General features: G+C 39.7%; 1 protein-coding gene and 1 long non-coding RNA gene across 9 annotated transcripts in view; one reads left to right on the top strand and one right to left on the bottom strand.

Moving 5' to 3' along the window:
- On the top strand, positions 1–27,708 carry LOC134295685 (uncharacterized). Of its 6 annotated transcripts, XR_010002310.1 has the most exons (6): positions 8,740–9,015; positions 10,691–10,760; positions 18,759–18,947; positions 20,275–20,371; positions 21,065–21,165; positions 24,442–27,708. It is a non-coding gene; the product is annotated as an uncharacterized LOC134295685 (long non-coding RNA). The 6 variants fall into 6 exon arrangements; XR_010002312.1 differs by lacking the exon at positions 8,740–9,015 and adding an exon at positions 1–1,322 and having other exon boundaries at positions 18,759–20,371; XR_010002311.1 differs by lacking the exon at positions 8,740–9,015 and adding an exon at positions 1–1,322 and having other exon boundaries at positions 10,691–10,805; positions 18,759–20,371.
- map3k5 (mitogen-activated protein kinase kinase kinase 5) overlaps positions 7,838–27,881 on the bottom strand; it is a 137,075-nt gene continuing 117,031 nt past the window's right edge. Inside the window, exons 20-30 of one of the 3 annotated variants that reach the window (XM_062968973.1) lie at positions 26,537–26,714; positions 26,094–26,114; positions 24,397–24,574; positions 24,105–24,273; positions 22,354–22,539; positions 20,910–21,015; positions 18,397–18,643; positions 16,287–16,399; positions 15,064–15,176; positions 11,947–12,023; positions 7,838–8,743 (exon numbers count right to left, since the gene is read on the bottom strand). In XM_062968973.1, the coding sequence (XP_062825043.1) occupies positions 8,683–8,743; positions 11,947–12,023; positions 15,064–15,176; positions 16,287–16,399; positions 18,397–18,643; positions 20,910–21,015; positions 22,354–22,539; positions 24,105–24,273; positions 24,397–24,574; positions 26,094–26,114; positions 26,537–26,714 (1,449 nt within the window). In that variant the 3' untranslated portion in view covers positions 7,838–8,682. Of the gene's footprint in view, positions 8,744–11,946; positions 12,024–15,042; positions 15,177–16,286; positions 16,400–18,396; positions 18,644–20,909; positions 21,016–22,353; positions 22,540–24,104; positions 24,274–24,396; positions 24,575–26,093; positions 26,115–26,536; positions 26,715–27,881 lie in introns of those variants that run through there. The other 2 variants (XM_062968974.1, XM_062968975.1) reach the window with 2 other exon arrangements.

Below are 27,881 nucleotides of genomic sequence, written 5' to 3'. Positions count from 1 at the left end.
TACTTTTTCTGCCAAATTTGTTGTCTAAGATGATATTTTGGTGCTTCATTTGTAAAATCATAACCTAATTTGATGTTTAATAGGCTTATCCTTAATGCCTCCTTATTATCCAACATATTCGCTTATCCAATATTCTGCCAGCCTGTTTATGTTGGATAAGTGAGACTCTACTGTACTGTATTTACAAATTTACCACTACAATATCACAATGAATTTAAAACACTGACTACAAAAACATTGATTATGAAAAGGCAGACTGCGTTGGATAATCCAGAACATTATATAAGTGAATGTTGGATAAGTGAGATTCTACTTTAATATGAAATAATTACTGGGATAGAATAATGCAGAACAATATAATCTCTAAAACCAGGACAGTAAATAAACAGGGGAATTCTACACAGGAAACAATCAGGGCCAGCTAACACCTCCCAACAAAGTATTCCCATCATCAAAGTCTGGCAAATCCTCTGTTTTCTCAGGGCCACAGACAGTAGACGCACATAAAATATTGCAAACAACACCACTCTGAAAACAAGGGAATTCCAGACAGGAAAGAATCAGGGCCAGCTAACACCTCCCAACAAAAAATTCACTCAGGGAGGAAGCAGCCAGGCTTTAAAGCTGCAAGGCCATTACATCCTAATCATTTTTCCTAATTGCAGCATTCATACTTGCCTCCAACAGACAAAAAAAAACCAATCAGAAATATTGTATATTCACAACCTTTAGGAAATAATATCCCCTGATGGCGCAGCGTGTTAAAGCGCTGAGCTGCTGAACTTCTGGACCGAAAGGCTGCAGGTTTGAATTGGGGGAGCGGAGAGAGCCCCCACTGTTAGCCCCAGCTTCTGCCAACCCAGAAGTTCAAAAACATGCAAATGTGAGTGCATCAATAGGTACTGCTCTGGCGGGAAGGTAACGCCGCTCCATGTAGTCATCCCACATGACCTTGGAGGAGTCTATGGACAACGCTGGCTCTTCGGCTTAGAAATGGAGATGAGCACCAACACTCTGAGTCAGACATAACTGGACTTAATGTCAGGGGAAAACGTTTACCCTTTACCTTAACTACCACCAGTTCCTCAATACTTTATTTCCCATACCACCATATTTTGCCACAGCAACGCGTGGCCGGGCACAGCTAGTTATTATATAAGACTCGAGGAGGGACATTTGCAAAAGGATGGCTGGTTTCGGATTGGCAGCTTCTGCTCCTGCTGCAAACAGACCTTTTGCCAATCTCCTACCAGGCAGGTGGAGAAGGCCGTTGAAATCCTTTGGGGCCAAAGTACAGCAACTGAAAGCAGCAGAAGCCGCAGGTGGGGATATAAAGTTGCAGATCTCTTTGCAAAGGATTGAGGGTACATCTACATTGTAGGATGAATGCAGTTTGACACCACTTGAACTGCTACACCTCAATGTTATGGAGTCTTGCGATCTGTAGTTTCACAAGGCCTTCTTTGTCAAAGAGTTCTGGTGCCTCATTTCATAGCATTGAGCCATGGCAGTTGAAGTGCTGTCAAACTGCATTCATTCATCAGTGCAGATGTACCCTAAAATCCAGGCAGCACTGGTTCAAAAGAAATGATACTCACAGTGAAGAAACCTTTTACTCAGAATGGTCTGGTTTCTGAATGAGATTGTGTTTAAGAGTGTAGCTACACTGTAGCCCCCAGTGGAGCTTCTGTGCTTGCTGACCGAAAGATTGGTGGTTCAACGCAGGGGAGAGGAGTGAGCTCCCGCTATTAGCCCCAGCTTCTGCCGACCTAGCAGTTCAAAAACATGCAAATGTGGGTAGATCAATAGGTACCACTTCTGTGGGAAGGTAATGGTGCTCCATACTGTCATGCCGGCCACATGACCTTGGAGGTGTCTACGGACAACGCCGGCTCTTCAGCTTAGAAATTGAGATGAGCACCAACCCCCAGAGTCGGTCACGACTGGACTTAACGTCAGGGGAAAACCTTAACCTTTACCTTTACCTTAAACAATATCACCAAAGATTATTATTTCTGGCTTAGAAATGCAGATGTGCATCAACCCCTAGAGTTGGACATGACTAGACTTAATGTCAGGGGCAACCTTTACCTTTACACTATAGAATGAATACAGTTCAACACCACTTTAGCTCCTCGTCGTCGTCTCACTCGTTCAGTTGTTTCCGACTCTTCGTGACCTCATGGACCAGTCCACGCCAGAGCTCCCTGTTGGCCATCGCCACCCCCAGTTCCTTCAAGGTTAACCAAGTCACTTCAAGGATACCATCCATCCATCTTGCCCTTGGTCGGCCTCTCTTCCTTTTTCCTTCTATTTTCCCCAGCATCGTGATCTTTTCCAAGCTTTCCTGTCTCCTCATGATGTGGCCAAAATACTTCAGCTTTGCTTCTAATATCCTTCCCTCCAGTGAGCAGCTGGGCATTATTTCCTGGAGGATGGACTGGTTGGTTCTTCTTGTGGTCCAAGGCACTCTCAGGATTTTCCTCCAGCACCAGAGTTCAAAAGCATCTATCTTCCTTCGCTCAGCCTTCCTTATGGTCCAGGTCTCACATCCATAGGTTACTATGGGGAATACCATTGCTTTCACTATGCGGACCTTCGTTGCCAGTGTGATGTCTCTGCTCTTCACTATTTTGTCAAGGTTGGCCATTGCTCTCCTCCCAAGAAGTAGACATCTTCTGATTTCCTGGCTGCAGTCTGCATCTGCAGTGATCTTTGCGCCTAGAAATATAAAGTCTGTCACTGCCTCCACGTTTTCTCCCTCTATTTGCCAGTTGTCAATTGGTCTGGTTGCCATGATCTTGGTTTTCTTGATGTTTAACTGCAACCCAGCTTTTGCACTTTTGCACCACTTTAGCTGCCATAGTGCAATGTCTTGGAATCATGGGAGTGAAGCACCAGCAATCTTTGACAGAGAAGGCTACAGACCTGGTAAAACTATAAATCCCAAGGTTCCATAGTAGGCAAAACTACGATTAGCTGGATCTGTAATTGGTCAAGTGAATGAACCCAAAGGGTGCTCACATGTTGTTCTTCTTCATCCTGGAAAGAAGTGACGAGTGGGGTGCTGCAGGGTTCCATCCTGGGCACGGTTCTGTTTAACATCTTTATTAATGACTTAGATGAAGGGTTAGAAGCTATGATCAAGTTTACAGATGATACCAAATTGGCAGGGATAGCTAATACTCCAGAAGACAGGAGCAGAATTCAAAATGATCTTAACAGATTAGAGAGATGGGCCAAAACTAACAAAATAAAGTTCAACAGAGACAAATGCAAGATACTTCACTGAGGCAGAAAAAATGAAGTGCAAAGATACAGAATGGGGGATGCCTGGCTCGACAGATCTTGGAGTCCTCATGGACAGCAAGTTAAACATGAGCCTACAATGTGATGCGTCAGCTAAAAAATGCCAATGGGATTTTGACCTGCATAAATAGGAGTATAGTATCTAGATCCAGGGAAGTCATGCTACCCCTTTATTCTGCCTTGGTCAGACCACACCTGGAATACTGTGTCCAATTCTGGGCATCACAATTGAAAGGAGATGTTGACAAGCTGGAATGTGTCCAGAGGAGGGCAATTAAAATGATCAAGGGTCTGGAGAACAAGCCCTATGAGGAGCGGTTTAAAGAGCTGAGCATGTTTAGCCTGCAGAAGAGAAGGCTGAGAGGAGACATGATAGCCATGTATAAATATGTGAGGGGAAGTCATAGGGAGGAGGGAGCAAGCTTGTTTTCTGCTACCCTGCAGACTAGGACGCGGAACAATGGCTTCAAACTACAGGAAAGGACATTCCACCTGAACATTAGGAAGAACTTCCTGTGTTGTTGAAGGCTTTCATGGCCGAAATCACTAAGTTGCTGTGAGTTTTCCGGACTGTATAGCCATGTTCCAGAAGCAGTCGCTCCTGACCTCACAACCTTTAAGGATGCTTGCCATAGATGTGGCTGAAACGTCAGGAGAGAATACTACTGGAACATGGCCATACAGCCTAGAAAACTCACAGCAACCCAACTTCCTAACTGTGAGAGCTGTTCAGCAGTGGAACTCTCTGCCCCAGAGTGTGGTGGAGGCTCCTTCTTTGGAAGCTTTTAAGCAGTGGCTGGATGGCCATCTGTTGGGGTGCTTTGAATGCGATTTTCCTGCTTCTTGGCAGAGGGTTGGACTGGATGGCCTACAATGTCTCTTCCAACTCTATGATTCTATGAGCCACGGTAATTAAAGTGGTGTCAAACCACATTCATTCTATAATGCAGATGCACCTTAAGTAACTACAGCCAGCCCTCAATTTTCACAGATTTCAGTGGGGATTTGTCCTGTATGTCAGGATCCATTGTATTTTTCAACAGTTCCTTAAGAGTCAGTGTAAAATAAATAATCTCTACAGCTATTAATGTCTCATTTAAAAACAATACATTAACCTTAGTTGAAAATGAGAACCCTGGAGGTGCTCCTCACCATTTTTAACCGGATAAAGTAATTATATACTGTAGCACTAGAGTTTTGTTCTCAATGATATGAACAGACTTATCAACAATTACATTGTTCTTAAACAAATGCATCCATTATCCTATTAGGATAACGATTTGGGTTAACAGAATACACATTCCTACAACTAAACATTTAGAAACATGTGACTAAGGCCTCTTCTACACTGCTATATAATCCAGTTCAATACAGATAATCTGGATTTTATAAGGCAGTGTAGAAGCAGCCTAAATAGAATGTGACTGAAATTGTTAAAATAACATATAAATTACAAGTGCATCAGTATGACTACAAAACTGGAATCAATGCCAGTTCTCATTCCTTTCTGCCCAAATTGCAAAAACACCTTTTTTAAAAAAACTTCTGTTAACATACAGTATCCAAACCATGCTGCTCAGATTAATGCTGTGGTATTAGCAGTGTGAGAAACCATTTCATTATATGACTGTAATGACCTTGAGCAAGTTGCTGTGTTGACGATGGGCAAAAACAATTTTAGAGGTTTTGGGAACTTGTTGATAACTAATCTCTTTGCACGTACACAAAAGATACTAGTAGGTTTAAGAACATAAAGGTACGCAATGTAGTCTATTTTGCAGCATCAGATATATTTGTCCCACAAAAATTGCTGCCATTCATCCTGAGAGGATTTCCTTTGTAGATTCCACATTCTTTTTTCTTTCTTTTTTGCAAGAGTTCTCTGCCCACCATCAGATCCATGTTGCCATACTCCTTTTCTTCAGTGATGTCCCTGGGATTTTCCTGTTAAAAACAGATTTGTCATAACTTTCAAAGTAGCTCACTTTCAGGGAACTGATAAGAGAATAATTTTAATAATGTAAGGGTTGTAGAGAGTTGAGAGCTGGATTTTCTGCCACTTGTCAGGTCTCATTCCTGAGGATCTTGCTGTTTTACCAGGAGTTATTCAATGAGGGTGTATATATACCATAGAATTAATGCAATTTGACACTGCTTTAATTGTCATGGCCCAAAGCTATGGAATCATGGGATTTGTAGTTTGGTAAGGGTCTAGTAACTTTGGGCAGAGGAGGCTAAAGGCCTTTCTTAAACAAAACTTTTATAATTCTATAGCATTAAGACACAGTGGTTAATGTGGTGTCAGGTTGCATTAATTCTACAGTGTAGATGAACCCTCAGGCAGGGCAGGAGATTCAGGTCAGTGGGAAAGGAGTTACAGGGAACACAGCAGGTTGTCTCTTCATTAGATGGTGTGCTTTCACTGAGTAGCTTCATATGTTGACCTTCTTTTCTGCCATAAAGATATTGATCTAGAGCCCATGAGCAGTTGAACATCCTCCTCGTGTGTTGAGCTCAGGAAGACAAGACTTCGTGTTGAGTAAACACTGGGCCTCTGAATCTATGCATCGGGTTGAATATGCTGCTATATGAAGAGTCCTTAAGACCATTTGTGAGCAGTGGAAGACTAGAGAGGAGGCACTGGTTGGACAAGCATCTCGCGGTAGGCACATCCCCTTTTGGTAGTCTCGGTAATATTACTGAGATTATGTTGCCCAACAACAACAAAAATTCGTAGTCTCTTGGTTTTTAGGCCTGTTCCCGAGGTTCAGAAAATTGCTTTGGATAGACTGTCCCAGCTCTAGTTTCTTAGATATGGTTGTCATTGTTTTCTATGGGCAAGCAGATGGCAACTGGAAGATGGCATATGTTGCATATCTCAAAAACTAGAACAGATAGGGGAAGACTGGTGCTATTTTTGGAATCAGCATGTCAGCTATACCCAGACACAGGGATAACATTTGAGGCATCAACATTTGTGTTTGTTGGTGTTAATAAACTGGACCTACCCCTTAGGACTAGACTAGAAACATCTCCATCTCCTTTGGAAGTGCCATATAATGCAGGTTTGGTCCAGCCAATTGACTGAAGTCCTGAGGGTACTCTGCTAGAATTGTTCCCTCTACTTTTCAAGCTCACATTTTATTGACCTGTTTGTAGACTCCATCTTTTGCAGACTGGGCTGTAGTGGCACCCCCCCCCCCCTCACAAAGTAACTGGTCAGTCTAATTTACAAGAACCAGATTCTCCCATGTGCCCTCTTTCTCATCATCAGGCCCTGCTATTTCTCTCTGATAGTGTTGCTGGAAGTGATTGGACTCAAGATCATATGCTTTAAAAAAATGGCCCCCAGATTATGAAACTCTCTTCCTTTGAAGGGCTGCTTAGCTCGTTTTACTTACATACTGTTTGGTTGTTTCAGCAGGCTTTCTAACAGTTGCTGCATTTTTAATCTCTTCAGTGTTAATTAACACAGTTCCTGCTATGCTCTCTTTTTGTTATGTTCATTAAGACTGAACCTCCCTCTTCCCACTTGTAAGTGATAACATGGATTTAAGAGGGTTGTGTAGGAAGAAGAAATCTTCCAATAAAGGGTTTGCGATGTGTATACATACAGTGTTACAGTAATCCCCTGGCAGCCACCATCTTTGGTAGAGATGTTTTTAGAAACCCACCACACTCCTTGTAATGATGCCATGATGCAGCATTGCTTAAGGCAGTGGTTCTCAACCTGATATTTTTGGCCTCCAACTCCCAGAAATCCTAACAGCTGGTAAACTGACTGAGATTTCTGGGAGTTGCAGGCCAAAACACCTGGGGACCCTCAGGTTGAGAACCACTGGCTTAGGGGATATTCTGGTGCCTGTGCATTGGGGTGAATGTTGCTGCCTTGATGAGATGAAAATTTTAAAAAGCAGAAGAGGCACCAAAACAATGGTACAGCAGTTTCATTTCTCATTGACTTGCTGAAACTGGTCAAAACCTTTCAATCAGATGTTCTAGTGTTATGTTCATTCTTACTTAAAATGACCCTTTTTATTTGTCTGGACGGCAAAGCCAACAGTTAATTTTAAAGGCCCATGGTAATACAATGAAGCTTTTAGAATTAAACAGGTATATGTCTTCATATCTGAAGTCCAAGTTTACACTGCCCAAATGTGTTTTATAGATGCAACTTCTGCTCACTCCAATGGTCTCTTATGCGCCCTAGATGTCTGGTAGCTGGAGCAGAAGTTGTTTCCTAGTGCACCTTATGCCTATCAGTATAAGTCAATAGTGAGATACCTAAGGTGAGTTATCCATTGTGCTATCCTGTAATTTAAGAAACAACCACTGCACTTCTTCTACAGTAAGAAGTGGAATGAGTAGGAAAACCATCATACCAGAGTGCTGTCAGTAACAATTTTACATCTTTGCCATCTACTGAATATATTTTCAATAGTACAGGCCTTTAATTCTGCATTTCCTCTGCTTTGCCGTAATTCAATCTTGCATTTATAGTTGTAAAATAATGAAACCAATAAATGTGTCAGCATTGTGCATTATTCTTTATTATTTAAACATTTGTCACAATAAATAGCTTTAGAACAAGCTAATGGTACTATATGTAGTTCAGGCATATGTAACTGGTACAGTTCAGTAATACATAAACAACACTAAAAACAGATGCACTGTAGTCTGAGATTTAAGTTACTAAAAATAAAAACAATATGAACATTTAGTACCAACTGTAATGTTCGCACACTTGAAGGAAAAGCTAGCGCATAAACTCTGTACAACCCTTGCAGCTATGAATTCCATCCTGGATTAAGAAAACGCACAAAACGCTTGGTCCTTGGAAAAAACCCACAAGTACCATGGAGCTAACCCTTTCATTCTGCCTTTCCACTTGCAAAGAAGTTCCCAGTTGCATCCCAAGTTCTCCTGGGGTTAATGGATACTCCTCCTTTTTATGCTCAGAAAAGAGAGGCCAGATCCCAGACATTTTCTTGTCCCATCACAGGCACATTCATCTGAAAAGTCAAATGTTCACATTTTGGTTTTGCTTCAGTGATGTCAGATAACATGAAATCTGACAGTGGGTTTATGTAATATCAACTTTTGGTTTTATTAAATAGGTACCGGGCGTTTCAGCACTTTATAAAAAGAGAAGTTCCTTTACATATGTATAAAAAAATTAAACTAAAATCATGTTTAACATTGTAGAGATTTTTAGGGGCGTTAGAAGTAGGGACAGCTGAAAAGCTGTGGTGTTCTTTATGGTAAACAAATACTGGTTTAAAGTGCAACAGCATTCTTTGACAGGACTCTTGCTCTCTGGTGCAGGAAACCTTCAGTTTTCTTTGGAGGTGGAGGAAATGCCTTTATTCAGGGTCAAGTAGGCTTCTCTCGAAAGTCTGTGATGGCCTTCCATAGCGTACATAAAATCCCACCTCTGCAAAAGAAATTTACAGCAATTTCAATTCACAACAAACAAGGATTATTTTTTTAAAAGATCTTCCCATTTTTTTATCATGTCAGAATAGACTTGAGAACATACTGCAAGTTGCTTCTGGTGTGAGAGAATCGGCCATCTACGGACACGTTGCTCAGGGGACACCCGGTTGTGCTACAATCCTGCTGGGAAACTTCTCTCATGTCCCCGTAAGCTAGAGCTGACAGACAGGAGCTCACCTCATCTCGCTGATTTGAACCGGCAACCTTCAGGTCAGCAACCCAACCTTTAGGTCAGCAGTCCAGCTGGCACAAGGGTTTAACCCATTGCGCCACTGTGGCTCCATATAATCTTCACAATTATTTCATTCAAATAAAAAGCAATCCCGGCTTATTCTCAAGTAGAAGCACAACCGTGGCTTGAAAGTGTCAACTATGCATATTTCAAAAATAGTATTTCTACATTGTGAGAAACGTTTGAATGTAGTCCCTTTGATCTGATATGTAAGTATGAAATCCCAATGGGGAGTTTTATAATTGATGCTAAAATTCCTTCTCATTTCAAAATGTTCTAAATGTTTCTATCAAATACATATTTATTATACTACTCTGCTGCTCTAATATTGAGGCCCAGTGGTGTTCTACCCAAAGGATGGATCCCAGTCATTAATACAATTCAAAATCAAATATAGATTCGCACTAATTAGAATTTTTTTCTATTTTCAAATTACTGATGCATTTTTTCACCACTTGCAAAAATAGACCAAAATCCTGCTCAGTTATGAAGGAGTGGAGCATTATCTGGGTCAATGATTCTCAACCTTTCAACTCCCAGAAATCCCAACAGCTGGTAAATGGCTGGGATTTATGGGAGTTGTAGGCTAAAACACCTGGTGACCCACAGGTTGAGAACCACTGATCGGGATCTTTAATGCCTGGTTCTATTCCATCCTCAGAGCCAATGCATTATGAATGGAGTGTGATTTGAGAAATTGCCTGTGCATACATGGTAATAGCAGCAAGGATATTATATGCACAATTTTGGAAGAAGATGGACCTCCCTACAACAGAAGAATGGATTGTTAAAGTATTTTAAAATAGCAGAAATGGCCAAATTAGCAGTGATGAACTAGGAAAAAAACAAAAGAAACCTTTATCAAGGACTGGGAACCATTTCTAAACTTTGTTAAAAAAGAAAAAGAAGGAAAACTTTATAGAAGGTTTCATAATTTAACCTGTTACAATCTGTGTAGGGAATTTGTAAATAATAAATACCAGGCCAGCAGGAAGAATAGAAAAACAATGTAATAGGAAGAAAAAAGGAAATTATATATGAATGTCTCCAACCCAAGGGATGGAAGGCACTACATGAGGGGGAGGGAAGGGGGAGGGAAGGGGGAGGGAAGGATAATCAAATAAAAATATTGTATAGATGTTAGGAAGTATTGTATTGATTCACACAAATATACATATAGATAAATTTGTTTCACTGTTTTTTTATGAATATGAAAATGGAAAAAAATTTAATTGGGAGCAATTGCCTGTCCAATATCAATAGGTATTTCATCTACCTCTCCAACAGTGCCTTGGCTCAGAGGGGGCATTAAAAAACAAGGTTGCTCTTCTTAAGGCAAACATTTAGTGGGAGGCATACAGCAGATGGTCCGATGACAGGAAAGTAAAGGGGGGGGGGTTGGGGCTACCTACCACTATTGGTCATTGCTATTATTCCTGTGGAAGGAGCTTGGATACCTTTTTGGACAAGAGGGGTGAGTACCAAACTCCTCAGAGAAAGGTCAGGACCAGTTTGACTACAATAGGCCCGGGATTGTGGGAGAAGGCTGAAAAAGGGAAGTCTGCTTTTATACCCATTTTATATAAGCAATGTCTGAAGAATGAATAAATTATAAAGTCTTGCCACTCACTGCTCTCTTTTTCAATATTTCAGAAAAAGTGATTCAAGGGGGATATTAACAAGCTGGAACAAGTTCAGAGGAAGACGACTAAAATGATCAAAGGTCTGGAGACCATGAATCCCTATGGGGGGCAGCTTAAAGTGCTGGGTATGTTTAGCCTACAGAAGAGAAGGTTGAGAGGAGACATGATAGCCATGCGTAAATATGTGAAAGGATGTCATAAGTAAGAGGGAGCATGATTGTTTCAGCTGCCCTGGAGACTAGGACTCAGAGCAATGGGTTCAAATTACAGGAAAGGAGATTCCACCTGAACATTAGGAAGAACTTCCTGACTCTAAGAGCTGTTCAGCAGTGGAACTCTCTGCCTCAGAGTATGGTGGAGGCTCCTACTTTGGAGGCTTTTAAACAGGGGTTGGGTGGTCATCTGCCAGGGGTGCTTTTCCTGCATGGCAGGGGATTGTACTAGATGGCCCATGTGGTCTTTTCCAGCTCTATGATTCTAAGTTGCAGGGGTGGTGAAATCTACACAAATTCCTAGTTGAAATAATTCATTCAGAACATTCAGTTGGTACCAATGGGCCATCCAAGTAATAAAAATATGGCATGAATACCAAAGAGTTTAACAGATCTCAGTTTTCTGCTTTGGATACTGAATATGTGTTTTCATTACTTTTTGCTCTGGAATTAATTTCAGCATTAGAAGTAGCACAAATTATTCTACTTCAGCTGAGTGAAATCCAATGTATCAGTCTGTTTGAGGAAAGGCATCCACCAGCAGAGCATTTTCTCTCTGCCTGGATTTCACACACCTCAAATCTGATCTGTCACACATTCAATGGAGATTTAAAGATTTGTAAGGGAATGCAATGAGAAAAAGAAAATGGAAGAACAGACATCTAGCATGTGACATAGGATATAGCCTATCGAAATACAACATAAGGAATTTCCACAAATTTCAGCAACTGTTATTGTTTTAAAATAAATTTTTAAAAAGGACAAAGTATGCCATTTCATCTACTGATTTATACTCACTGAGCTATTTTGTTGCCTGTGCTCCATGACATGTTGAGGTGAACATTTAAAAATAAGATTTATGTAACTGTGTGATAAATATTGATTAAATATTAATTTAAGAATTTATTAAATATTAATACATATGAATATTTATTGAATCATTAATGGCTTTCAGCTTCAGCACCTTGTCCACAAAAGTTTAGAGCTACTTCTTGCAAATTATATTAACTCCTCTGAAAAAAATGAAAATTTCAAGTATGATGAAGTAGTTTACCTGAGCCTAAGACATTTTAGATCATCGCGCGTAACATAGCAGAGAACATCCATTAGTGAGTAGCCTTCTTCCAAAAACTAAAAACAAGAAACAATGATGAAAGTTATTCCAGTTGCGTCACTCGTTGTCATTCGTACTGTTCATAAAATCCTTAATAAAATTGTGTGACTGAAAAATCCACAGTAATACTAAAAGAATATGGCCCATTCTGATTTTCTGGCACATGACAATCTTCCTTGAATATGGGTTGATATCCCGAAAGTCTGGTTTTCACAACAACAGGATCCACTCACATAGACAGTTACAACAGTGAAATGTGGTCATCCAAGCGAACAAACAGTTAACTGTTCTAAAAATAAAGATAACAGTCACAAAAAGCAAAACCTTACAATCTCGTACAGGTTGAGTACCCTTTATCTGAAATATTTGGAACTAGTTTAATTTTCAAGTTTGGAAACTGTAATACTCTATTTACATATACATACATAATGAAAGTGATTTAAGGCAACATTCAGAATAATTTTGTATATGAAATAAAGTTTGTGTACAATGAAGCACCAAAAAATAAAGGTGTCATTATCTCAGCCACGTGGACAATTTTGGATTTCCAGATAAGTGATGCTCACCCTGTATATAACACAGATAACAGATCTACTATGCTATAAATCAAGCAAACTTGTGCCCTCCAGGTGTTTTGGACTTCAACTCCCACAATTAGTGGCCTCAGGCTTAAGTGGCTGAGGGGGGAAAGGAAGGGGCCTGTGGCCAGGAACTGTGGGAGTTGAAGTCCAAAACACCTGAAGGGCACAAGTTTGCCCATGCCTGCTATATATTCACCAAAGTTCATGTCAGATCCACACTGTTTGTGTCTACTTCCCAAACATATTCTAAATTCCCATTGCTTTCAACACTTTCCCATATACTTGCAGAAATGTGTAATGTTCCTCCAAATAAAGTAGGAATTACAGAACACCTTCTTCATCCTGTGCATCAAGCAGGATCCTCATATATTATTTTACTTATCTCTTCTACACCTATCTGTTGCCATCACATTTATACTATATTATATTACATATTCTTACATTCCTATCATTTTTTTAATTTAAGGAACTCTTGATTCCATTTATTATAGCGTTTTTTTATATAAATATGCACATACCGTATTTATGTTACAGTATATTATAATTTTATGTGCAATAAATTCATGCATATTTGGATTTTTAACATTTTATTAAAATTCGTTTAAGATAAAGGGGGAACTTTAGCCCTGCAAATGTTTTTGCAGACATTTCCCATCATCTTCATTTATTGCTGGCCAATAATAGATGACTGCAGGAGCCAAAACATAGTCCAAAACATCTGCAGGGGTAAAGACTCTCCATTCTGAAGTTCATGCTTTTTCTGCTGTGAGAATTTTCATCTGTGGGAATTTGTAAAAAATATCAGATAACTAGAATAATCTGGATCCTTTTTCAGGATGCTTTACAGAAATTATAGCGGAACTATGACTAGACAAAGCATTAGAATCTAGCTGAACTATTTAAGTCAAGGAGGAAACTAACTGAAGTTTGTAATCTCTGGATATATATGAGTACAATGAGAATACAATATATAAGAAAAGATGTGAATTATCAACAATTTTATCATTGCAGTACTGCTAAAATGTCCAAACATCATACTACCAAAATTTGATGTGGGGAACTGCTTTAAAATAGGTAGTTCTCCCACATTCATTGCTTTACTGAATTTCAACTGCAAATAGTGAGAAGCCTTTCAAACCTTGGACCTATTAATGTTGACCATTTCTGTCTCAATGAAAAAGAACTTGCTTCACTTGCAGAAGTTTCTAGACAGGGACCCTGTTCTGCCTCCATGCTTAACTAAATGAACTGGAAGGACTCATAGCACGAAGAACAGATTGGAGACTGTAGTTGGTGAAACAAAATATTTTATTAATAGACAAAATTGATATCTTTTCCTCTTGTTGCCACTATGAATTCTCTTGTGAGGAAAGAAATCTTTGAGTCTATGCAGTTCTGGATAGATATTGCCACAGAGTATAAAGTCTTGTTATGACTGGATTCTTTGTATCTTTGAGATGACTTCAATGCAGTGTTGACATGGCTTTCTCTATTGCTGTAGTCTTTTTAATCTAATTTGAATACAGTTCCAACGTGACGTGAATTTCTGTGATCCTTTTACTTCCTACACTTCCTTCCAGTGCCTCACCAACTGACAAATTCTAACTGACAAAATATAACTGCCATTTCAGGCTGGCAGGAGCCAAGGCTAAGCTCCGCCCCTTTAGAATCTTAAAGAGACAGGGCAGAAGGTAATGTTTTGCCTCCTCGTGGCATGACAGACCCCTTCTGCACTGATATATAAAATCCAGATTATCTGCTTTAAATTGGATTATCTGGTAATATACACTCATATAATCCACTTCAAAGCAGTTAATGTGGATTATCTGATTTGATAGGAGCTCCCAGTGGTGCAGTGGATTAAACTCTTGTGCCAGCAGGACTGCTGATTTGAAGGTTGGGTTGCTGACCTGAAGGTTGCCGGTTCGAATCCAACCCAAGGAGAGTGCGGATGAGCTCCCTCTATCAGCTCCAGTTCCATGTGGGGACATGAGAGAAGCCTCCCACAAGCATGGTAAAAACATCAAAACATCCACCTGGACAACGTCTTTGCAGACAGCCAATTCTTTCACACCAGAAGCGACTTGCAGTTTCTCAAGTCGCTTCTGTCACACAAAAAAAAAATCTGATTTGATAATCTGGATTATAGGTCAGTGTAGAAGGGGCCCGAGTCTCCAGCAAGCCTTGCTAATTGGTCACTTGACCAATTAGTTCCATGAACTTATTGAGCACAAATCAGTTCCCTATGTTCATAATGAATATGTCTTTAAGTACATTGTTCTGATTTTAAATCTGGACAGTTGAACAAAATCAACGACGCTTGTTATACCATCAGTGCTCTCTTCCTTTTTCTTTCCATTCTGCTTCTATGAAAATGACGGGTAAAGCCAAACTTAAACATGTGCCATTTGACCTCTAAACCGTAGAGTCTAGCAAGTTTACAAACAGAACATACCTAAGGAAATATCTTTCCTACCCTGTTTATAGTTTCTTCATCAGCACCATGCGCTCTCAGCCAGTTGGTAAGATCTGGATCTTCAGCCCTTCCATCAGCATTGCTAAAGCGAGAGACAGGCGTGCCAGGAATATCTAAAACAAAATTTTGGTATAAATCAGTTAAATATCTGGAGTTGCACATATTCTAAAAGAAAGTCTCCTACTTCCTGCAATACTTTCCAAAGGTTAAACTATTTTTAATTTTAAAAAAACCTCCCCCTATTCTCTAGAACAGCCCTGCACAATATACAGCCCATGGGCCAGATGCAGCCTGCAAAGGGCTTCCCTGCAGCCTGTGGAAGACAGACAAAGGAAGGGTCAAGCACAAGGGCAAGCCCAGCCACTTTGCCAGCCCTGCACCATTCCCCTTGTCCCTCAGTACTTGGGTGATTTTTATTACCTATCCAAAGGGGGGGGGGGGGGGAGAGAGAGAGAGAAAGAAAAGAAAAATCAGTAGTACATCAGTTGTTTAGCTAGCTTTGCAGAATGTCTTTTTTTCTAAATAAGATTGTACAACCCATCCCTTGCAGAAGCTTTGCAGTTCCTGAATAGGCAAGCTATTGGTATGTAGAACTCCTCTTTCCACAGACAGACTTGCAAAAAATGTGATAAAGTGCTTTTAAAGCTGGAGGCAAAGTAAGCAAAAGCAGTGATAAAGCAAGACTAGGGAAAGCTTTGATTGCATGAGCTTTCTTTGGAAACTGCTTTGAGGAGCAATTGCTTTTGAAGGTCCTATGAGAGCACTAAATAGCAAGGTTGGGGTCATTCATGCCGCAATATTTCTGATTAATTGGTATGTAGGGAAAGCTGGGCAGCAAAGAAAGCTGGCAGGAAGAAAATCAATGGATCTGGAAGAGAGGAACCACCAAAAAGACCAATACAGGAGTCCAAGAGCAAATCAATCCCATGCTCTCACCAGAAGCCAAATGACTAAACAGAGGCAGATTTAGCATGAGATTACATAACTCATTGGAAAAGATTATAAAGTAGAAGGCTATAGGAAAAGAAGACCACAATATAAATGAATTGATCCTATCAATGAATATAAATGAATTGATCCTATCAAAAAACCCATGGCCCTGAGTATGCAGGAAGTTAACAGTGTAGTTAACAACAGGGCCTCTTGAAGGTCTCTCACCCACAAGGTGTCCATAAAGTGAATCCGACCTGATGCCAAATAATAATAACAACAAAGTAGAGCACCTATTGGCTGAGTCCTAAGCTTCAGGTGTTTGATTTCCTGTTCTTTTTCTTCTATAGCATGATGTAGCAGGGCTTGAAATTCTCTTTCTTTCTGCACTAGTTCTTCTAGTAGTCTATTAGGGAAAACAGAAAGATAAAGTTAAATATCACAGAGTTTGCCAAGAGCATCCTTTTCACATTAGTGAGAAACAGAAATCCATAAAACAAATTCAATTTCTGTATTTACACCTTCAGTAATATACAAAAACACTCTAAAATCAAGTTTCTACAGTTCATAAAAAAGCACATTATTTGTGCTTTGCAAACACAGAAGCCATTTACTATGTTTATTTCTGCATTCCACCGCAACCCATGAAATCTAAAAATAAGTATATTTACTGAAATGGATTTAAGTTGGTTGTCTCCTGCAAAATTTCAATGAAATCATATGCTTAAAAAATCACAGGCAGCTAAAATATTTGTATGGCCTTACAAGAAATCATTACATGCAAGCTGAAGAGGCTGCTAAAAACAAGTGCTTAACAGCATCTTCTGATGAATAACACTGATGGAAAAACCAATTCCAAAGAGTGAGAGTGGAAAAAGATTGAAGTCCAGTACACTAATACTTTGCAACCAATCATCTAGACAGATCTCTTAGTAAGCCCCTTAGAAACAAGTCATAATACTAGATGGGGCAAGTATTAGGGAAATGGTGTAACAAATGATCAAGTGAAAAATTTTCAAATTATTATTTATGACTGGAGTGTTAATCTTTAGCAATTTTGGGGATAATACAACTGGGTCTTGTTTCCTCTTCTTCCTCTATTTTGCTTCCTTTCCTTTCCCTGGCTTTGTTAGGCTATTTAGGGTCTTCTTGTTTGCCACAATATGATACAATACAAGCAGAAATGTACCCAAATGTGCAACCTTGACAGGAAATGTGGTATAAAGTTTACTGGGCCACAAAACTCACTAGTTGACCACCATTTTCTACACATTTTACAAACTTTTAAAACTAAATGATGCAGAAAGGCTGTGATCTATTTAAATGGTGAATTGACTCTCCTGTAAGTTACTTTTTATTTTTAACTTTTTTTATTTTTAACAGAGCTCTGCTTTGTACAGCCCTAATGTATATCTATGGACCATATACGCTATCAATTCAGAAGTGTTTATTATTAGAGAGATTTGAGCTATTAATAAATTCAGTGAAGAATACAAATGTTTACAGCATAATTAAGATGAATGCAGAATCTAGGATTCATCCTACTTTTCTTCAATTAATGTTCATTAAATCAACTTTAAAAGAATTCTAGCTCAACAATTTGGCAACAGAAATGCTACATTTTTATCTCCTGTTTTCTGATGTACTAATTTTTAAAACTACTTATTTAGCTCCAGGAATTGAATTTCTATACTATATTTAGAAGCAATGAAAATCAGATTTTGCAGATATACTGGAATTTATTTCTGGTATCTTAGTCATTAAGGTGACATTGTGGTGGTTCAAAATATTATAAAGACAAATTATTATGAGTGTCAAAGTTTTAACAAAGATACTTATACTGAGATGGTTTTTTAAAAATGCAAGAATATTTTAAAAGAAGCCCTTTAACTTGGAACAAAATCTAAGTTAGATTTCCTCAATAATCTGAAAAATTGTATGCATAACGAAATACTGTCTACATCCATGGTGTCAAACTTGTGGTCCTCTAGGTGTTTTGGACTTCAGCTCCCAGAATCCGTTGCCACTGGACAGGCTGGTTAGGGCTTCTGGGAGTTGGCCCAAACATCTGGAGAGTCATAAGTTTGACACCTCTAGTCTACATGGCTTTTTAATATTTTTGGGAGCTACTTGTCTTTTGGGAAGGTGGTGGTTTCAGATGCTTTTTCTTTCCCAACAAACAGCTGGCTGTGCTTGGTTAGGCATGCTACTTCCATGTGCACTCAACTGGACTGAGATGTCACTGTGGAGGAAATACTGCACAAGACTCAAAGATGAAATGGACCTTGTCAGTTTCAAAACAAGAGGGTCAACTTGATGAAAATTTACACATGGATTATACAGGAATACCTCTTACAGTGTAAATGTGTCAGGAAATCATCTCTTCAGATTCTAAAGGCTTACCTATTAGTTTCCAATTTTAGCCTTCCAAGTTGAACATTAAGGGATCTCTGAGCAGCTTGGGATTCATGGGATACGCTGGAACTGAGTGTGCTCACTCCTGAGGTAGCTATAGCATCATCTAGTACCAGGCAAGGATGTTGATTTGTTGGGTTTGCAGGTTGCTCTTCGTGTTCTTCCTCACCTTCAATGTCCTCACATTGATCAGCTGTATCACTCTCAGATGCTAAACTAAAGTGTGTTCTCAGTTCTGTTAGAGAGCAATACAATTGAAGACAGGCATGATGGGTACTGCAGCTTGTATTCCAAAGCTAATATAAACTTGAGGATTTTCAGATAACAGCTTTCACTCATTCTCCTGATAGAAACCACAACACAATTCCTGAAAAAAGACCTGAAGACCTTCCATATTTGATGCAAAAAAAGAAAGTAAGCTGTTACATTTGGTGTTGAAAGACCTTGGAATTGTATCCCTGCTCCATAAGAAACTAAAAAGCTACAAGGACCAGGGTCTTTTTGGTAAAGACTACCATGTCATGGAATTTATGTGAAAGGTAACCCAATTAAGCCAGCTTCTTGTCATGTTTTATAAGTTTAGCTGGAAAAGTTATGTTCTTGGGAACAATTTTGTGTTTTTTTATTATTGGAAAAGAAGCTATAATTGCAAAAAATGTAAAGCAGCCTTTGTATTATATAAAAAGAGAGAGTTTTTATGTTACAACACCTATTAATATAAATAATACTGGATGAATTAGATTTGCATTATATCTGTCAGGCAATACAGTCTTATCGTCTCATAAATGTGCATTGCTGCTACACATGCAATGGAAGGCTTTAGGGATTTTTCAAAAATAATCTCTAAAGCTTTCTTTCTAATCACTTATATAGAGTACATTTTGCATAGCAAATGCTTTTAGTGTTTACTTTTTGCTTCAGGGCCTTTTATTTTTCATGCAATTCACTGCATTTCCACCCCCACCACCCCACACAGCCCAAATGTACTTAAGAAACCCATAAGACTAAATTACATGATTCCTATTATTCTTCTGAAATGTGCAAGTTCAAGGACTGGTGGCTCTACATGCTTTGCTTTGCTTTTCCCTCTGCATCACTTTTTCCTTTATACCATGGTTGACTAGACTGTAAGCTTGTGTGCAAGGACTGACTTGCCTTTTTATTTCCGTGTAGTTCTTAAAAAACTATAGGCTCATTATGAGTGAATTGCTATATTTTAAAAAGAATTCAATGGACTAAATCAAATTACTTTTTGATTATTTTATCTTAATAGCATGTCCTTAAATGTGATTCAGTTGACTTGTTAGTCCATCTAGATCAGTGGTTCTCAACCTGTGGGTCCCTAGGTTTTGGCCTACAACTCCCAGAAATCCCACCCAGTTTACCCGCTGTTAGGATTTTTGGGAGTTGAAGGTCAAAACATCTGGGGACCCACAAGTTGAGAACCACTGATCTAGACTGATGAGCCTGGTTTCTATTCCCTGGGTCACTGGTGGCTGTACCATTTCCTCCTACTGGGATGTGAAGTGGTCAGAAATCCACTAGTAGTTTCAAACCTTTTTAAATGTTTATTTTTAAAAAAACAGTTGTAATGTCAGAACAGTAAAAACTGAGTACAGAAAGAATGGGATTCTCTTGCAGCCAATTCTACTGTAGTTTTGTGTGCCCTGCTTACAACAGGCAGGTGAACAGCAGTTGCCTTCAGAATCCCTTACTGAGCATGTTTTGAACAACAAATACAAAGAAAATGGGAGATCAACCTACCTCATCTGACATTGTTATTTCATTTCAAATGTGCATATTTGTTAGTTTAGAACAAAAGCTGGATTTTTCCCCTGAAGTATAAACTTTTTTGTTGTTGTACAGGAATCTATCCCTATTGTTTCCCTTTTATTACTCCTCTGGTATCAAAGTTCCTGTTAAAGAAGTAATGTGCAAGAACACAGCTACTGTGGTAACTGAGGTATATCTCTACGTTGTTTGAAGAAAGCATTATGTTTCCTGGGAGCATGGTCCCCCATGTTTTAAGCAACCATAAAAGTGTGTGTGTGCTTTGGATGCAGTAACCCATGTGAAAACCAACAAAACAAGTGTGTGGCACAGGCATATGGAGTACTGTCTAACTGGCCCTAGGTCCCTGCTGTGCTGCCCCCAGTGCATATGCCATATGGAAAAAAGAGGAGCAGTTGCTTCACGCATTATAAGATTAGCGGGGACTTCTAAAAAGAACTGAACTTAATTGATAAGCATACAAAGAAGAAGACTCAAAATGTTTTAATCATAAACGTCTTCCACCTAACAACCACCAGTAATATATAAAGCAGAACTGAAAAAGGTGTTGCCCTCCAATCACTGTAGGATTACAAGTCTCATTAGTTCTACACAACAGAGGCAGTGATAAATAATGATGCACAAAGGACAGCAATTTCCACAAAAATTCCTTCTAGATTGTGTGTGCTGGGGATTTAAAGAAACATTAAAATGAGTGGGAAGCATCTTACCTGGAACCAGAATAGTAATCGCTGTCTGTACAGCTTTGCGAATTATGCTGTCTAGTGCAAACATCCAATGTGGCTTGATATTGTGGGTTCTTAGAACTTTATTCACCTAGGAAAAGAAATCTGAATTAGAATATGATTTTTGTTTTGTTTTCCAGATCCCATTTTCTGACACAAACTAAAGTTGAATATGCAGTATTCCTAGTTAACCAACTGCCTGTTTTTTGAAACAATGAAGAAGTCAGACTTCAGTAAACTGGTATACGAGTAAACCTTCAGTACATGTTAATTTTCTGAATTGGTAAAATGAGTGCATCTGTTCACTTAAGAAAAGCAGTCAATTCTAATATATTCATTTTTCATTACAATAAAACCTTAACAAAAGGCAAAAGGTCCTTAATAACCAGGCCTGGCAACTCTGGAGCTAGAGATATGGAAAGAATGGCTGCCTGCTCCTCATTCCAAAGGGTGGGATGAAGGCTGGGGCTTATGATACTTAGCAGAATGCAATGAAACACATAACATAGCTGAATAACATTATGGACTGGTGCCTTTCCCCACTGATATTTTTTAAAATGCATCCTACCTGAATTTAACATCTTTTCTGGGAGAAATTTTATTATGATATAAGTTCCACAGCCAGCCAGTTGTGGTACTATGGAGTAGCCAGGGAGAGCCTAGTTCAGATTCCTCCTTAGCTACTGAAATCAAGTATTTCTCTCTCAGTCTCAGAGGAAGACAGTGGTAAACCTCTTCTGAACAAATCTTGCCCAGAAAGTCTTGCGATAGGTTTTCAAATCATAAATGACTTGAAGGCATATAGCAGCAACAAATAAATTCTTCACATTGTTCCTAATTTAGCTTACATCCAAGTACTAGTTCTAATGAACTGCATCAATACTATTTATGGCAGTGTTGGGTTACTCTAGTACAGTGGTTCTCAACCTGTGGGGCCCCAGATGTTTTGGCCTACAACTCTCCGAAATCCCGGCCAGTTTACCAGCTGTTAGGATTTCTGGGAGTTGAAGGCCAAAACATCTGGGGATCCACAAGTTGAGAACCACTGCTCTAGTAGATGGCAACTGCAATCAGGCCTGAATGACTCCCATTTTGAACTCTAACCCAATGAAGAAAGAAGAACAACAGTAGTGCTTGCCATTCCATAGTCATCATCACCATTAATATGCCACTTTTTGTTCTCAAATTGCCCCCTTAAACTATCTTTGCATTAGCTCTTTCGGAGAGAGTAAGAGGAGTGGCAGAGACTGACCCACGTTCACTTAGTGAACTTCATGGATGAGCAAGGATTTGAATCTTAAACCAACACTTTGATCATCATATGACACTAGTTCTAGATTAAATCTAGACTGGGTTGTGAGTCATAGAAATGCATAGCTATATACTTTATATACAGTAGTAAAGTAGCAGTGGAGTGAACTGTACTTACTGCATCTTGGAAACCAAAGAGTACCAACTGAACCTGGCTGATACCATGACTGTCAAAGTCTAGCTCCAGTTTCAGCTTCGAAAGGGTATTTGCAATGATCTTGCGGTCAGTTGACCTCACAAATTCTCTGAGACTGGCAACTAAAGTTGTGATATGCTCCCATTTCAGCTTTGGTTCATCAGCTCCCTGTTTAAACAACAAAAAGAAGCTCATTACAAATATATAATGACTAGGCTATTGATAACATACGAAATGCAATGTTTTGCTGGGCACTGCTGATGTAAAACTTCCAAATCGTAGATTTCACTTGATAGTAAGTAACTTGGTGCTTCCTCTGAGGCTGAGAGTGTGATTTGCCCAAGGTTATAACATGAGTTTCCAAGGCTAAGCAGAAACATTTAGCAGGCTGAAAGTAGCAGAAAAGAACTTCTGAGTAATAAGAGGCTAATTATTGCAGAATGGTTTATTTTATGACACATGAAGCCCACCACATAATATAATGAAAAGAAGCATTTTCAACTTTATTCTGAAACCTGTGGCTCATGTGCTGATGAAATGGTAAAATTGGTTAAGCAACAGTTCAGAACATGAAGTTTTACTGCTTACCACAATTTAAGCAAACACCAGGACAATCTGGATTTGACACCAAAATAGCTTCACCATAGTTGAGTCATAGAATACAAAGGCATATAGATAATACACGATTTATCTATTCAATTGCAACATCTTCAATGTGACAGTGTCATGAGATAATCAGAATCAGTCTTTTAACTGCTGCTGCTTTTTATTTATATACTGATTTCTTGGGAAGGTAATCTTAAAGCAGTACATACACACTCTAAAATGATACACTAAAAGCTTGTTACAATGGTCTTTAAATTACATATATAAGTTGAACAGGAGGAGTCTGAAGGGGAGGGCATATCACAACTTCAATATGACCATAAAGATAGCCCTTTCTTTTGTATTCACCTGAGAAGCATTTTTGAACCTGAATGTAGAATCATAGAATAGTAGAGTTAGAAGAGACCTCATGGGCCATCCAGTCCAACCCCCTGCCAAGAAGCAGGAAATCGCATTCAAAGCACCCCCAACAGATGGCCATCCAGCCATGTAATAAAAGGGTGAAATCAGGTTTTAAGACAATGATAGAAAGATGTTTTATTTTTATTTAATTATATATTTATTGTAAGCCTGAATGAATAAGCTGGCATTCTCATCTGTCCCATGTGGTAGAAAGATCACGCTGACACTGAGATCCTTAATGATGGGACACATCAGACATGCTGTTCTCAGGATCTTGGTCATGTCCTCACACTATCTCAGAAGAGGGGTCTGGACAAGATGCCAAACTTTCAAATTTTCTACTCCTTTTCTTGCTCTGAATTACAGGACAGAACTGGGGGGGTGAGGCAGTCTTCAGGTATAGTTGAGTCCCCTCCATTTGTTGGCAAGATATGCTTGCTAATTCTTTTTTTAAAAAAAAAAATTCGGGTGTGAGGGGCTAGTAGTTGTAATTCAGTAAGGGCAGCATGCTGAGCCATCCTTTCCCCCCCCCCCCCCCCCAATAATATTTATAGTTCAATATAGGAGTGACTGAATGACTGGATGCCATGTCTTTCTCCATTAAGAAATACTGTCTAGTTTGGAGACCCAGTTGCCGCTCCTGCCATACTGTGGTCACAACATTCTCTTCCACACATCTTTTTTAAAAATTAGTACGAAATGATTATCTGTGATTGTTTATTTACCTGAGCTAAGGCTTCCATCAGATTCCTCACCACCTTGTCTTGGTCCTCCGTCAGGATTCGGTGGAGGGTGGCTCTTCGCTCGCTGTCCTTTTTGAGCATGAAGAAGCCAGAGTCCTTCTCATCAGGTGAAGGAGGAGCACTGTGGTCCTCAAAATTCTCATCTGGAATGCTGTGGGGAGTTAACATTGCAGAATGCTAGGAATCAAGTAAACCCATCTGAAGATAATTAAACTCACACAAAAATAGTATATTATTTTTCATAAACTAGCATGTATGCTATGTAGACTTTTACCTTAGAAAAAGGGACCTGAGTCCTTTGGCATCCCTTTCTCCACAGGATTTGGCTCTCATTTTGAAAGAGAATGGATCAAGCTTCAACTCTGTGTCAGGGGAAACGGAACCGTATTCACTGCTGCTACTTGTATCTTCTACAAGAACAGGCACAGGCAAAGATATGCTGCGAAGATACTCTGGTTAGGAAAAGAGGAGAAAACCAGAAGGTGAGTAAAAGCAAGCTTTTTATGAATAGTAAATGATAATAAACACAGACCATGGCCTGTCCCCACTAGAATGCCATGTGTACCTTGAGAAGGGATATACAGTAGGTCCCCCTCATTTGCTGTGGTTAGGGTCACAAAAGCAGGATAGCAAATGAAAAATGATTTTAACCTGGCAGAACACCTCTTTAGGAATCTCTAGGTCCTATGGTCAATTTACACCAGAACATGACCACAGAATTGTGCTGGAGGACCTACAAATACCTAGAGAGGTCTTCCCTCAGGAAATCACTAGGTCCTCCAAAAGAACTTGATGGTCAACCTGTAGGTTGACCATAGAATCACACTGGAGGATCTAAGATACCTACAGACAACATATTAATCAAATTTGTGAATAATTATATCCACAAATGATAATCCCACAAATGCGGAGGGCTGACTATAATTCTTTCATGTATGATTCTGGCAGCATCTAAGGGAAACTGGATGAAGCGTAGGGAAGGGATTGAGCCCCATGGAAATCCCCTGTTGGATGCACTATTCTAGAGGATGCAATGACATGAGTGGTGGATTATAGTCATTGTGCTTCTGATAGAATCTGCTATTCTGCAAAGCAGAGTATGAATATTTTATCTTCCTGTATAATTAGGCATAACTTGCACATAAAAAGTAATCTCTGGAGAATTATTTGAAAAATTAATGGAAGACAACATATTCAGTCAAACCAAAGCATGCTTGATTTCAAGGTAAGCTTCACTGATTTAACTGTTTAAAGGTGCTTTCTCCCCGGAGAAGCCCTGTCAGGTTTGAGATGCTCTCAAGCAAACAGATTTCTGAAGAAGGGCTCCCTATGAATACTTGACCTGCTAGACTGCATGCCCTGGTTGTTGTGACTTGCTCTCCCTCTTTTCCTAGTTCATTGGCAAAGGGTGGCAGCAACTGGTTGGGTGAGCTTGCAGCCACATGCTATTTTAAATCATTTAATGACTTTTAAGTAGCAGAGAATGGACCTAATCACGCACTGCCTTTGGGAGTGAAGAATCACTAATGAAACCACAAAGAAAATGAGTGGTTGTCCTGCTTCTCTCATTGGCTATGCATCCATAAAGACAGCGTCTAATAGCACCGACTTGCTGCTGCTGAGAATATTTTAAGTTAAAATAGTATGTGGCTTTATCCCAAATACCTGGCTGTTGCCAACACTATAATTAAAGCAATGACCATTCAACTTTCTTTTACAAGAAGCACAACATCGCTGCCTGTTGGGATGTGTGTGTGTTGGACCACACAGGCATGGTCTATACCCTGTGGCCCTGCCTTAGCATTGCCACTTCTAAGGAACATTCAAGACCTGTAATATCTTTGGCTCCTGTTAACTCATTTAAAATTGTAATTGTGGTAGCTTCTGGTTATATAAACAGTCTGATGTTCTGAATATGTAAAGGGTTCACAAGGTTAAGAGGAGAAAGAGGTAAATAAATATTCATCTCACCATTTGATCCAACTGAGAGTGCTGGAGAAAAGCAGAAGAGAAAAAAAAACCAAAATGTATTAAATGTATCTTAGGTGCAATACAACTGCAAAGGCCTCTTGATCAGATTCTACATAGCACACAGCTGCATTCTGAGTGGATTTTAAAACATGTTTTAAAGATATTCTGTACACACATATAGGCCCCAGTCCAGCCTGTCATGACTAATTTCCATCAGACAAAAAGTAAAGTAATTCCCACTGCTTTCTAAACAATATGTTTTAAGCAATATTTTCTAAACAATATTTACAAAGCCGTTTGGAACAACATAAATACAAACCAATAGCAGACAGCCATAACTGATTACACTACTGAGCTCTATGTGACAGAGCTGTCAGCCCATTGCATTAATCAGAATTGTAATGATTGTAAGCTTGCACATCTAGGCCATGTTTTTCCTTTACCTGCTAGCTTTGCTTGAGACTTCCTCTTCTTGCTTGTGACCTTTAAGAAGTCATCGACAAGAAGTTCATTTGCACAGACTCTCTTGTTTGGATCGGGTTCAAAGCAACACAAGAGGAAGGCTTTTGCCTCAGCTGACATGGATTCAGGGATCTCAGGATGTATTTTGAACATGCCAACCTGATGCAAAAGAAAAAGAAAAAAAATTGAGACCACTTTTCATCAGAGAAGTATTGTTGTGACTGCGCCTTCGGGGATTATGGTTGATGGGGATGGAATTCGAAGAGGAAGAAAAAACCCTCGTGATGAGGGTTCACTGGAGGAGTTGCGCAGGAAGCGACTTAGAGAGCTATATGGGGGATCTTCTGAGGAAGATTCAGATGGGGAGATGGAGGCTGAGGAACAGGTGGTGGCTGGGGAAGCGGGCACTGAATGGGCACAGCCACCGGAGATGTCTGGGGATTTGGGGTCTATGGATACTTCTGAACCTGGGGTTTCTGCAGGAGCTGATCCCAATTGGGATGCTTGGAGAAGGGAGGATGGTTCTTTAAGTGTTCATGGGGCTAAGTGTGGGCAGGATGATTGGGACTCCGACGAATTGCTAGGTACTCCAGATCCACGAGCTCTAGCTGTGTGGAGCTCAGATTCTGAGTAGATTTGGGACATCTGGTGTTTGGGTGTGAGTGTTTGGTCACCAGGAGGAAGGGGAATAAAATGGGAATGTTTGGCCACTGCACTTTGCGTGTGGCAAGGTGTTGCTGAGGCGCCATTGGGATCTCTGTGTTTCCATGAAGACTGGACTTGGACTATGATTTGAATCTGCTGTTATCACCTAGCTTGGCTCTCGCTGTGTCTTATCGTGGACCTGTTTTGGATGACTGCACCCTCTTCAGACCTTGGATCGGAATTTGACCTTGCTACTGCCTTCACCCTGTGATTGATGACTACTATCGGCTTTTGACTCCTGGCTTGCTCTTTGGACACCGCTGTTATCTCCTGACCTGACCTTGGAATCCCGGACGACGTCTTTTCACCATCCTTTTGGAGCCTTCGGCTTTATCCACATTGTGGAAGCAGTCTACTGCATTCTTAGTTTGTTTGTTTGTTTCCTGGCCAATTTGGTGTTTTCTTTTGGGAACTGTTCCTTTGAAAACTACAGAGCCGGCTGGCAGGGCTTGGACTCAGAAAGTGCAGTTTGCACTAAGTTTGTTTAGCTTTGTTTTTACCTGCTTGTGTTGCTGAATTATATTTTTGTTTGAACTGCTCTTGAAGCACTGATAGTTGTTTCAAGGTTTTTTCTGTGTTAACATTACTTTTTGGCTTATCTGCTGAATAAACTCTATTTTT

This window comes from Anolis carolinensis, chromosome 1, assembly GCF_035594765.1.
Source record: "Anolis carolinensis isolate JA03-04 chromosome 1, rAnoCar3.1.pri, whole genome shotgun sequence".
Taxonomy (NCBI): Eukaryota; Metazoa; Chordata; class Lepidosauria; order Squamata; family Dactyloidae; genus Anolis; species Anolis carolinensis.
The sequence above is the reverse complement of the archived record's forward strand: the minus strand, read 5'-3'. Positions and strand labels throughout refer to the sequence as shown.